Consider the following 13,209-nt stretch of genomic DNA (forward strand, 5'->3'; position numbering starts at 1 on the left):
TAGGCTGTAGTAAAAGTCTTCCTTTGGTCTCGTCCACCTGATTTCAGACCTGCTCCTCCTCTCTCTTCCCTCCTCCCTTGCCTTTATGCTATACCAAAGTGTACATCATGAAAAGAAGATTTATCAGGGCTGTATAGTTTTGTGTCTTAGCACAGCAATGGTTCTGCGATGGCAGAGGGAGGTGGCAGAGGCTGCGATCGATCTTTTCTGTTCCCAGCTTCTAGCAGTAGCTAGAGGGGTTTTTCTGTCAGGGTAGTTTATCATGCACTCTGTATCCCTATAAATCAGCATTGATAGAAGTCACAAAAAAGCTGTATACAGAATAGACTAGATGAAAATGACTGTGTTATTTGAAAATTTCAAGGTATTATATACTGGGATTCTCTGCAGATGAAGTACTCAGTGCATTTCTGTTTTGCTACCACCATGATTAATGTCCCTTAATCACATACTGGCTTAAAATATTTAACAGTAATTTTTTTATTGTTTGAAAAACAAATAATTTGAGATACAAGAAGTGAGGTGTCTACAGCAAAATGCAGTGACTGCAAAATAAGCTGTGTTTGCTCATTAATAAATATAGTAATCTCATCCAGAAATTGGGTAGAATAGTATATATAAAGCATGAGCCTGTGCACATGTTTGTATGCAGGTATAAGATCTTTTATAAAGTCTTTGCTTCATTTCTCCCTGCCCAGTGCTGCTGCTTTGCTGAACTTTCTGATATTTCTTCTGCCATATATATACAGCATATATGAGCCCCAAAGTCTTAGCTCCTCTTCACAAAACCTTTCTTTTCCTGTCTTCTCTGCCTCTGCTTCTGACATCCCTGGCTGACCTCAATCCCAGCAGCTAGGAACTCACCAGTTCTCCTCTGCTGAGCCTTTTATCCCCTCCTTTTTTGTGATCCTACAGAGACAGCTTCTCTCCACATCACTGTCTGTGCCATGCTTCTGGGGAGCTGGGCTTACCCTGGGACTCCATCCTAGGAGTCATCCCCCATCTCACTGCATTTTCCTTAAATCCGGCTTCTCTGATGAAGACCATCAAGCCACTGCCACCTTTTTGTTTAAGTCACTTTTGTACCTTCACCTTTTCTCTTCCATGAAGAAACCCACCTTAAAGTACCTTGTTCCCTTCCCCAAGCCACCATTTGCAGCTTATTTTCAGTCGGAGGATGTCATTCTCTTGCCCGGCTGCTGGTGGTGCAACTCCTTGCCTTGCACCCTTACCTTGCTTACTGCTGTCCATGGCCAGCACAAACACCAAACAGCATGTCACCATCAACAATTTGCTTCTGGTACTCTCTTAATTGCTTTAATCCCTCGCTTTGCACTCATTTTGCCAACAGATTAATGTTCTTCAGGCAGATGCTGCGTGCCACTACTTTCCGAAAGGCATTTTGATGTACTCTGTATAATTACTGCAAACAAATAAATCCTAAGGAACTGGGGAGCCCTGTTTATTAAACAGTGGCCAAGATTTTTCAAGAAAAAACAGTGGATGATTTCCATGGAAATGCCACTGTGTGTGGGTTTCCATTTGTTTTGTAGTGAACTGGGAAAATACAGAAAGAAACGGAAAGCAGATAAAGACAGATAAGGGAGGGATGACGATAAAAGGCTAAAAAAGAGAGCAACATGAGGAATGTGAAAAACTGAGCTGAAAAACTGAAGAACATCCAAGCAAAAATCAGTAATGTCCCGTGAGAAAAATTCTGAATCTTGTTTGAAACCTGTCATATTGAAACAGCCTAAATACCAGACTCCCTTTCCCCACTCTTGGCTGTCTCTGCTTCCTGTCATGGAGGTGGAAGGCCAGGCCTTGTCATAGGCACCACATACCAGGCAGTCCCAGAAGCAAGGGCCCTCTCATCCAGATTCACAAGCAAAAGTTTCCCTTTCTTCCAAAACCTTTCTTGTTTTGCTTAATAAGTGCTGGATCTTGAGGTTCACCTTTTTTCACACTTGTATCTTTGAAAACCAGGTGAGTCATATTGATTTATGCTTGCAGCACTTGCAGAGGTTTCCCATCACCAGTTCTGGCTTGTGTCCCACTCATGTGACTGCTTGAAATACTGGTATATTGGATCACAGATATTTGGATCAATATTTTAAAAGTTTAGGAATGAAAATTCCTGTTTCAGTTTTAATTTAAGCTATTTAAAATAAAAGCCTAGACTACTAACTTCAGATATCTCCTAAAGGCATCATATAGCTCTAGGGGAAAGGTCTTAACCAGTTAAAACAAAGTTAAAGCTAAACCTGGAGCTAAAACAGAGTAACAATCATATAATTTACCTGACTAGGGCTCTGAAAGAGTCCGTGCTTCCTCCACATGACTGCTTGTAAAGCTTGAATTAAATGCATGTACCCAGGAGTATTTTTTTCTGTAGTGGATATGATCTCATCCATCATGCTTTATACGTTTATGCCCATCATTTCATCCACTTTCCTTATGCATACCCTTTGATATGGAGAAATAAAGCACCCTTAAATTCTATTTCATAGCTTGGCTCTCTTTTCTAACCTCCATGGCTGCAGCCCAGGCAATATCCTGCACTGTCGGTGTCTGTGCCATGGCACTGAGCACATCTTGGGCTGAAGGACAAAAAGGCCTTTGGATTTTTCCTTACTCATGCTGAGAGCAGAGTCCCTACCCCCCCCAGGGGTAGCTTTTCAAAAGGGATGAACTTTCTTGCAGCCCCTCAAGTTAGTGAAGGTAAAACAGCCCAGCAGAATGTGGGAAGGAGGATTTCCCTGGGGCTGGCTGAAGAGATGTCTGCTTACAGCTCCATTGCTTAGCATCCACAAAGAGATACAATTTCATAAACTTAAAGAGTCTTCATTTGTGAGTTAGCAAACAATAATCTCACACCTTAAAGGTCAGAAAGTTCAATTTATCCAATTCTGCCAATTCTCCAGAGTCCAGGCAAAATACATCACAGCTGAATTTTCACTCTTCCATCAATCTCTTGTTTTTCATCCTGCCAGGATTTGCTTCTTAGTGTACATTTCATTAATTTCTTCTGATCTAGCCTGAAAGGGTCTGATTGCTAAAGCCTTTGCTGCCACCCTCATGAAACCCCTCCACAGGAGCACTGACTCACTCTTTTCTTTCAACACCCTGCCTTTACTTCCTCTCCTTTGGACCATCCTAAACTGTTCCTGTCCCTCCTCTGGACTGCAACATGCAGCTCCAGCTGCTTCTCCTTCAGCTCTGCCACAGAGTTACCACCTTGCACACGTCCTTTTAGGAAGCCAGCCCTTGGGATGGTGCTCCAGCTGCAAGCAGGACCTCAGCACCAGGGTCCTTGGGTGGATGCCTTGCCCTGTGGCCACTTGTGTCAGGTGGGGAGGGAGAAGGAAGGAAGGAAGGAAGGAAGGAAGGAAGGAAGGAAGGAAGGAAGGAAGGAAGGAAGGAAGGAAGGAAGGAAGGAAGGAAGGAAGGAAGGAAGGAAGGAAGGAAGGAAGGAAGGAAGGAAGGAAGGAAGGAAGGAAGGAAGGAAGGAAGGAAGGAAGGAAGGAAGGAAGGAAGGAAGGAAGGAAGGAAGGAAGGAAGGAAGGAAGGAAGGAAGGAAGGAAGGAAGGAAGGAAGGAAGGAAGGAAGGAAGGAAGGAAGGAAGGAAGGAAGGAAGGAAGGAAGGAAGGAAGGAAGGAAGGAGGAAGGAAGGAAGGAAGGAAGGAAGAAGTTAGTGTCGGAAGGAAGGAAGGAAGGAAGGAAGGAAGGAAGAAGGAAGGAAGGAAGGAAGGAAGGAAGGAAGGAAGGAAGGAAGGAAGGAAAGGAAGGAAGGAAGGAAGGAAGGAAGGAAGGAAGGAAGGAAGGAAGGAAGGAAGGAAGGAAGGAAGGAAGGAAGGAAGGAAGGAAGGAAGGAAGGAAGGAAGGAAGGAAGGAAGGAAGGAAGGAAGGAAGGAAGGAAGGAAGGAAGGAAGGAAGGAAGGAAGGAAGGAAGGAAGGAAGGAAGGAAGGAAGGAAGGAAGGAAGGCTATCCCATCCTTTCTCAACTGTACTGCAGGCTCTGCCATCAATCCAAAAGCTCCAAAGACCATATAAACTTTTTATATTATACTTTGTTGTGGCTGGATGTCTCTGCTCCCTCTTTAAGAGTGACCTTAATGTTTTATTTATTGTTTAAAGGATAATGATCATGGTAGAGGAATATATGAGGCAATAAATGGCCTTTGCAGGTAATTAAATGCTGAGGAGCACTGAAGCTATTGATAGCCTTAAAAGCCATTTATTCTGAGTGTGCTGAGAAGCCAGGAGTGCTGTTCCTCATAGCATGCAACAAGACAAGATTAAACAAGCCATGGTACTAGAAAGGGGAAAGACAGCATTTTTCTTACCCTCTCAGGGCTTGAAATTTCTGAGCTGCTGTTTATTTGGTGCTTGCAACAGAAAATATTGATTGTAATAATATGTGGTTTTCTATCATATTATTTTTTTTCTAGCTGTTTTAGAAGGGCTTTGCACATGTTGGCAAGAATTATTGCCCTCCTTTGACACATACTCAAATAAAGGCACAGCAGGGAAGAGTGGCTTGCCCACGTAGTCAGTGGGAAAGTCTCTTACAAAAATCCAGTTCCCAGGCCAGTGTCTCACCTACTTAGTCACACTCCTATTGTGCACTGCTATTGTGCTTGTCATACCAGCTTCTGGATAGGGCTTGTGGATAGGTAGAGCCCACCTTCCTACAGACAGAGGCACTAGCATCCTGCTGAGCTTCTGCTCCATACAGATCCCTACTTCAGCCAGTGCCACAGGAAGAAAAGCTGTTCTCCTGCAGATAGTGGTAGGGAGCTCCATATGGTTCCAAATTTGACTTGGCCATGGGGAGAACAGCAAGACTGGGGACCTTACTCACAGACTTTCCCATCTTCCCCTGTGATAAGAATAATACAGGGTGGCCACCAAAGTTCTTGCATGAAGTTTTGCTGCAACCACATGCAGCCATGCTCTATGTGGGGACACCAACTGTCTAACAGCACAAAATAACCAGACCCCAAGGTTTGGGACAGAAAGATCAAGGAAAGAATTGACTGAAAAGGAAAGTGGATGTTTATCAAATTTAATGCATCCCACATGAGAGAAACTTCTTCCATTTCTGTGCCCACCATCAGGTTAGCCAGAAGTTTTTCAGCAAACATGGTTTCCTCTGAAGAATAATCTAATATCTCATAGGTGCATGTCAACAGTGTGTAGGTGTCCTAGAAATGTACCTTTCACATGCTCCCATCCAAACCTCCATTAGCTGAGCATGAGACAAATGATGAAATCTGAACACAGAGTGGAGGCACTTTACAGCATCTCTGCTGGCTTCCCATCATTTAGCCTTTGCCCCACCTCACCGGGTTTCCTGCACAGGTCACCCAGGTCTTGCCATCATTTAAGCTCAAACTGTTCTGCTGCTCCCATGGAAAATTTTGGCATGCAGGTAGGTCCAGAGGTGCTTTGAACCCAGGTGCTGTGGGATCAGGTAACATCTCAGGATTTACTGTAATGCAGACCAGAAGCTGGGCATTTCCCAGGAGGCCTGGGAGTCATCCCACAACTGCTCCCCACAAATCACTCTCATGAGCCAGAAAGTCCCATCACAGCTGAGAAAGAGCCCTGGGCAATGTCCCACGTGAGGCATGAGACGGGTGAGGGGCCCTGGCAAGGCAGGCAGAGCGTGGGGCTCAGGTGCAGGGACGGTAATGCACAGCCAGCAAGGCTCATTGCAGAGGCCAGCTCTAGGCACAGCCTGATGAGTGTGCACTTCCTAGGCATGTAAAACATAGTTGTAAGTGATAGATGCATATGTCAACAAATCCCACCTGGCCTGTACACAGCCATTAGCATCTGGCAGCTTGCTGTGAGCACAGGTGAGTTATGGCTTAGGGGCATGTGCTCTGGGGCAAGGTTAAGAGGTGACTCCTGTGTGGGGTAAGTGGATTAATATGACTGGACACGATGCTGGCTTCTCCTCTCCCTTCTGGAGGTGTAAATCACGAGTAACTGCACCAAAGTCAATACGTGGATTAGATTCATTGGTGCAAAGGGGCTGAAAAGCACATGATTTTAAAAGAAAGGACATCTCGATTACAAGATGGGGAACAGAAACAGTGAAAAATGTGGCTGCTTTGTGTGGCTTCCTGTGGTCCTTTTTTATGGCCCTGCTCCTTCCATGAGAGCTTTATCCCACCAGGTGCCCTCACAGACCCGTGTGCAGCAGAGATCCTACTTATCACTGTCCCTCCTTGTCACTGCACTGTGGGGAAGCCCTGTCTCTGCTCTGTGCAGCACAGGAACCTCCATGCTGACCTTGCTGCAGAGAAATGCTGGCTCCGGGGGAGATGGAAGGAGATTTATGCAATGAAGCATTAAACATAGCCTCAGTGCCTCAATCCAACCTGCCTTGAACACTTCCAGGGATGCAGCACCCACAGCTTCTCTGGGCAACCTGTTTCAGTCCCTCACCGCTCTCACAGTAAAGAATTTCTTCCTCGGGGCTAATCTAAACCTACTTGACTAACCCAGGCTGCCCAGCCCACGCTGCTGCTGGGGGGCTATTGATTGCACACACACACACCTCCCACCCCACAGTGGAAGACCCAGGGAAGAAGCTTTGCCTACACCCCCATCCCTTGTCTAGTCTGAGGGAAAAATAATGTTTTGCCCATCCTCAGTGTCTGGGGTGATCCAGTGAGGATGGTGTTAGGGACATCTGCGTTGGAATTTTGTAGGGGTGGAGATGCTCAGAGTGTAACAGCAACTGTAAAAACTCTGCTTGTGGAATTGCCTTCTCTCACACACATCCCTGCCGTGAGAAAGTAAATGCAAATGTACATGCAAATTAAAATGCAAATGCAAACGCAAATGCCAGGCCTCCTGGGCTGCACTCGCTCGGTGCTACAGAAATCCCTTGACCTCTCAGAAGCATTCAGCTTGCTGCAAATGTCCTAGTGGAGAGGAAAGAAAAAACACTGCTTTTCAGTCTGGGCTCCTGCCTTTCTTCCCCTATGTGTAAGAGTGGCGGTTGGATTTCTTTGTACAAAAGATGATTTCTGCACAGTGTGCGCAAACCTCTCCCATTTTGGTGAGCAAAGTGCATACTGAGGGTATTCTTGGTGAACAAGTGATTCAAAAATCGTGATTGTGGACACTAAAACATCCTTCTCTCATATGCCAGCATGTATGTGCCATTAAATTGAATGCATGAGAGACCGTGTCCTCCCCAAATAGCCACGGTGTTGTTAATAAAAGAAAAGGAAAAATTATTTAAGTCAGGAGAAAGACTGCAGGTGAAATGAAAGCTCATGCCCACAATTTACATATTTCTTTTTTTCTGAACTAGCTTTTGCAATGCCATAGTAAGGCCCCAGAGCAGCTTTCCAGCCTCTGATTGCAGATAGGGCTGCAGGCATGTCCCATCTCCATGAGGGCTGTGTGGGGCCAGCACCCTGTCCCAGCATACAAACAAGAAGGAAGCTCAGAAATACCATCCATCTGGGATGGGAGCTCAGTGCTGCTCAGGTCAGCTGCCCCTCAGGGCCACCACCATCCTTGGATGTATCTGCTTCATGCCACTGCTCCTCCAGGCTTTGCCCCACATGGTCAAGTACTAAGACAGGTACCTTGCTGGTCCCAGAGGGTTTTTAGCCAGGAGAAACATCCCTGCAAGTAGCAAAACAAACCACTTAGCAGTGACAGCTCATTTAGATTTATACTCACGGGTGGAGGTGGCAGATTGGGATCCAGGCTGTTTGTGCTGCAGCTAATAATATGTACCTTAGATTTCTGCTACCATAATGTGCTGGCCCAAAATTTCTCTGCTGGGGCACCTCAACATGGTGGTTCTCACCCAAACACCTCCTCTGTAGCCACTGGGAAAATATCACAAGAAAGCTCACTGCCTCCATCTGGAATTGTCCCACAGAGGCCTGCAGTTCCCTATCATACACAGCACAGCACCAAAAAAAGGACAGTCATTTCTTCAGCTGGATTACATCCTGAGCCCAAGGTGATCAAGCAGCCTACCTGCCTCCATCCGCGTGTCCTCGCAGCCCTCCGGGCTCTGGGTCCCGGTGCTGCGCTGCTGGAAAGGCTGGTTGCTGAAGAGATTGTCACACAGCAGGCTGCGACAGAGCTTCTTCAGGAAGCGCAGCACGTACCCGATGCTGTTCACTACCAGCAGGCTCTGGAGATGCTGCTTCCCCTCAAAAGAAGCTGAAACTGGAAAGCAAAACAGGAGCAAGTCAATACCTGTGGATGCATGGCAGAAGGGAGAATGAGAGCAGGGGAAATCATTTTACTCAAGTATTTTCATGCCTTAAAATATTTTGCAAAATTACCCTACCTGAAACGCACAACGAACTGGAGGAGCTTAAGGAGCTGAGTTTGTGTGACCCAAATCACCTTCCCCCTGGAGGGCTGAAAGATGCTGACTGGCATGGCCAGCAGTGCAAGGTTTTCTAATATATGCATCCACCTGAAAATTGTGTTGTGTGGTTAGAAGGAGGTAATCATGATACCCTGCTCTAAGGAAGGGGAAACAAAGTGATGTGCATTGATCACCAGTAGTGATGGGCAGGCTGACTTCAGCAGTACCCAAGGTTTTAAAAGATAGTGGGGAGATAAGAATTAAAGGCATGGCTGGGAATGAATGATAGGTACCAGGATTGTACTGAAGAGAGAGGTAACAGCTTCATTGTTGTTCTTCATTTACCGAGTTAACTGCATTTATAGGCAAGGGAGTGTCGGCAGTTGTGGTCCATCCAGAATTCAGTAAAGTATGAGAAATCTTGCATTACGTTGGAAATGATTGTATATCAGAGGTGGGTCAAGGAATGGCAACAGGGTCTGCTGCCAGGAGACCCCAAGTCTCAGAGAGAAACCAGCAGCAGTCTGTGCTGGCACAAAGAGATTTTGTGGATGCTGTAATCTGACAGACACCATCAATGGAGAAGAGGCCTGGGAGATTGCACAGAAAGGGTTGACTGATTTTGACTTCTGTGATAGTAAAAATGGGTGAAAAATAAATCTGGAAAACAAACATATAAAATGTTTAGAAATCCATAACTCTGTGAAGAGGCTCAAAACAACTTGGTGGGACAAGAAATGATAATGCAAGCTTACAGATGCCCATAAAACAGCAAGGTGACACAGTCATGGAAAACTCAGATATTTTTCCAGAAGGTGTGGAACAAAAAATTTCCAGGAGAAAAAATGGAGTGTTAAATCCGCTATACAAAGTTCTGGAGAAACCTGAGATGGGCTGATGGGCATCATTCTGGTCATATAGGCTGAAGAAGGGTGAATTCACACTTGCAGAAGTGCATGGGCAGACTACATTAATGTTTGGGGAACAGAAATTTTCCCTGTGGCACTGTAGCCACCACTGTCCTGCTGTGTGGGACTGTGGCAAGACACCTGCACTCCTTTCACTGATGCAGTGATCTTCCTCGCCTGAAAGGAACTGTGTATTTCAGCCTGGCTGGATGAGGGTGGCTCTCTTAGAAATACATCTAAGGGTAAGAACAGGGCAATTAAAATTCCTGTGTAAACCTGTCAGGGGGCATACTTAGCCAGGAATTTAAAAAAGGGCATAAGGTCCCAGCCATGGGAGGGGTGGAGGGGTCAAAAGAGACCCACCAGGATCAGCTGTAGCAAGAAACATTCAATTTCAACAGGTTTGTAGGGAGGACAGCGTGATATGGCTGCCTGAAGTCTTCCACCTGGAAGGTTCTTTCCCAATCCTGTAGTTTAGCTCCCATCACTACTAACAAGAAAAAATTGCAACATTGGACTTATAATTTCAGGGATAACTTCAGTGATTTCCTGTTGGCCTGAGCTGCTGAGAGGGATCATGCTCCACAGCTGGTTGAGCATCTGAGAGCCAAGCCATGGGAAGATTGGAAAGCCCCTGACAAAACTCATCTGCATTGGTGGGAGTGAAGTGCAATTGCAGAGCCACACCATGACTAGGAGGCCATTCACCCCTCTTTGATGACTAGAAGAAGCATGAAATTGGGAGAAATGTTGACCAGGTGCTTTTGGTTCAGGTGAAGTTGAAGCTGAGCCAGCTCAGAGGAGCTGAGACGAAGGAGTTTGGCAGGCTCGGTGCATAATATGACTCTCCTGATTCTAATGAAAATCATATATGCAGCAAAGAACTAGGCAAAAATGAAACTTTGCACTGAATTGATTCAGTCTTGTGTTTCTGTGAACAAGTCTGGATCATTCTCAGAGTATTTTTGGTGTCCCTTAGGGAAGGCACACCTGTGATTGCAGAGAATTTGAGGAGAGGGAAGAAGCAAGATTTATAGGCTGCACAGAGGGCCAGAGCTTGGACTCCCACACAAGAAGGTCCCAGTGGCACAGCTGAGCATCTGCAGTCCCTGCGAAACTGATTGGACCTGCAACCCTTGGCTTTGTGTTTGTGCCTGACTCATCTGCAGCAGCTCATTGGAGAGTGCTGCTCCCATATTCCCATCATTGTTTCATTCCCACTGCATCCCCATATGCCAAAAGAATGTTGTGACACAAAACTCCTGCTGTGATAGAAGAAAAGTTCACATTCACACTGAGAACCAGGCCAGGGGATTCATTGTGAGACATGGGAGGTTCATCAGGACACAGCAAGGAGTGCCACTGTGGGAAGACGAGGAGCTGCTGGGAAGCTCCCCTTGGTCTTTGATTCTCTCTGATGTATTTGTGTAGACTGTGTGCAGTCCTGCTGCATGGGGAATTGCCGTGGGACTTTTGCAATTCCTGCAGCAGAGAGCAGGTTTGGCCCATGAACTGCAGGCAGGGCACACACCAACAGCTAAACTCCATTAAAGTTGTCCTTTTGTGAAACAGAGAATCATTGAGTTGTACAAAGATTTTGGCTGGAAGGGACCTTTACAGGTCACTTAGTCCAACCCTCCTGCAATGACCAGGGACATCTTCAGCTTGCTCAGATTGCTCCAATACCTGTCCAACTTGACCTTGAATATATCTGAGTTTGGGGTATCCACCACTTCTCTGGGCAACCTGTTCCAGAGTTCTGCCACCCTCATCACACAAGGCATGCATGCGTACTTGTGGTGGCAATGGGTGTCATGAAATGGGCTGGCATTACTGTCCATGCTTGAACAGCTGCATGAAAACAGCCCTGGCCTCAGCACTGTTCCAAAGAGTGGTAAGAGGCAGACTCTGGAGTGCACATTCCTCACCTGAATCACCACTGCAATACCCCTTACCAACATTCTTTCATCTGACACTGAGGTGATTCCTGCAGCAGCTCATTTTGCAAAGGCATAAGTGATATTCAAAGCTGGTTGCCATCCCACTGATGGGAACGGGACATCCAGGGCAGTCAGGATTAGGGAACATGTTAAGACTTCAAGCACTTCCCTACTGGCCACAAACCCCTTACCTGACACCATCTCGCCTCCGTAGCCCTGCCTGATGAGGGAGAAGACCACCTTTTGCTGGAGTGCGCAGTCGATGCAGGCTTGCACTGCTTGCTGCAGGGCCGCCGCCGGCCGCTCGGGGCCAAAGTGCTCCGGCAGCTGCTGCACCTTTTTTCTGTCAAGGTACGGCCCCAGGTTCGCTTGTTTGTTGACATAAATGCAGACTGTAGACATAAAATCCCAACAAGGTTATTAAAAAACAGTCCTGGCAGTATCCTAGGAAATGCTAGCATTCTACATTTCTATTCATTTCCCAAGTTCTTCCTTCACTGGTGGATTGTTGCCACGTGTCATGGCAGAGCCAGACTTCCTTGTGCTAATGACCCCTTGCCAGAGCAAAGCAAGCTGAGTTTAGGTCTAGCTCAGTGTCAGAGGCTGGGATAAGCTACACACATCTAAAAAAGCTCCTATATATGCCTGGGGTCTGCTATCTTGAGCCTACCTTGTCCGTGCAACTTGTGACCAGAAAAATGTTCTGGGAGTGCAGAGCAGTGACTAGCAGCAGTGACTTCACAGCAAGGAGGGAATGCCAGCCTGAGGTGTATTTTCAGACTGTTTATATTAATTCCTCTGGTTTTAGCCTGGTTCATTGAGAGCTGCTCTGAGAAGTGCTTCTCTGAGATGACTTTTGGAAAGGCTTTGGATCCTTGCTTCTTCTAACGCAGCTGTTATTTCTGGAGGGCTATGCTGCACGGTGCCATGGCAGAAATCTGGTCTTTGGGAGCTTCCTAACCCTCCACGTCCAACCTAACACTCTACAAACTGCATCAAGTTGAGGGAAACGGTACATGGTGTGCAGCACTACATTTTGGGACTGCAACAATGTGACTGTGCTGCTCAGGGGTCCCTGAGGGTGTCTGCCCCTTCCTCTCCACAGCCAAGCCCTGCATGCCTCCTCTCATAAGTGGCAAAGGCAGCTTTTCTACATGCCATCAGGCCTGCGAGCAATAGCCAAAAAATGAGTGTTCTCCTCACTACCATGAACTTATTTTAAGCTTGGCTGAGGCTAACTGCATCTCAGGGGAAGCAGGGATAGAGCAGGGTAACTAAGGGCGACTAAGACACAGCTAAAGTCAGGCTAAAGTGAGACATATTATAATAGCTGGCTGAGTGTGCTCGAGCTGTCATCTCTCAAACAATATAACATTATCTTCTGACAGAAATCAGATATGTGACAAAAAAACCCCATCAAGCAGAGTGGAGGACATGATGACAGCCGTGTAAAGTTGGAAATAATTTACAGTTTGCATCGCCATAATGAAAATCTAGTGCAACTGTCACAGTGCACTCTGCTCCCCCATCTTGCAGGGACCAGCAAAAGGGGCTCAAGCAGTATATCCAGGGTAAACAGGAGGATAATAGCAATCATACTTACCATTATACCACTTCACACCTTCCAAGTGCCAAACAAACAAAGGGATACTGCACTGAAAATACAGCAGCAGCATGCAGGAATTGCATGGGGGTGTCAGAGTGCAGCTTTCTCAGAGTGCCACACCTTGACAAATCTGCAGAATGCGGCTTCTGCGTGACAATCCACTGGTTTTGTCGGGGCTCAGCTGTGGGAGGGACTCTGCAGCTTGCGGGCAATGTGCTGAGTCCCCCACTGAGGAGCCAGGGTCCCTACAGTCCTTCTGAAGCAGAGAGGGAGGTAAAAGCTGGCTTGAGCTTCCCTTCACCTCCTGCCAGCCCCGCTCTGGTGGGAACCTGCACGCACTGGAGGGAGGGTGCTGGGAGGAAAGGTGCCAGCAGCATGAGGATGGGCACACAG

The 13,209-nt window shown here is 46.7% G+C and overlaps 1 protein-coding gene across 1 annotated transcript in view; it reads right to left on the minus strand.

Annotated features, from left to right (window-relative positions):
• SCML4 (Scm polycomb group protein like 4) overlaps positions 1 to 13,209 on the minus strand; it is a 64,915-nt gene that overhangs the window by 19,875 nt on the left and 31,831 nt on the right. Inside the window, exons 4-5 of the mRNA XM_038132610.1 lie at positions 11,402 to 11,602; positions 8,020 to 8,214 (exon numbers count right to left, since the gene is read on the minus strand). Coding sequence (XP_037988538.1) covers positions 8,020 to 8,214; positions 11,402 to 11,602 — 396 coding nt within the window. The remainder of the gene's footprint in view (positions 1 to 8,019; positions 8,215 to 11,401; positions 11,603 to 13,209) is intronic.

Source organism: Motacilla alba, chromosome 3 (genome assembly GCF_015832195.1).
Source record: "Motacilla alba alba isolate MOTALB_02 chromosome 3, Motacilla_alba_V1.0_pri, whole genome shotgun sequence".
NCBI lineage: Eukaryota > Metazoa > Chordata > Aves > Passeriformes > Motacillidae > Motacilla > Motacilla alba.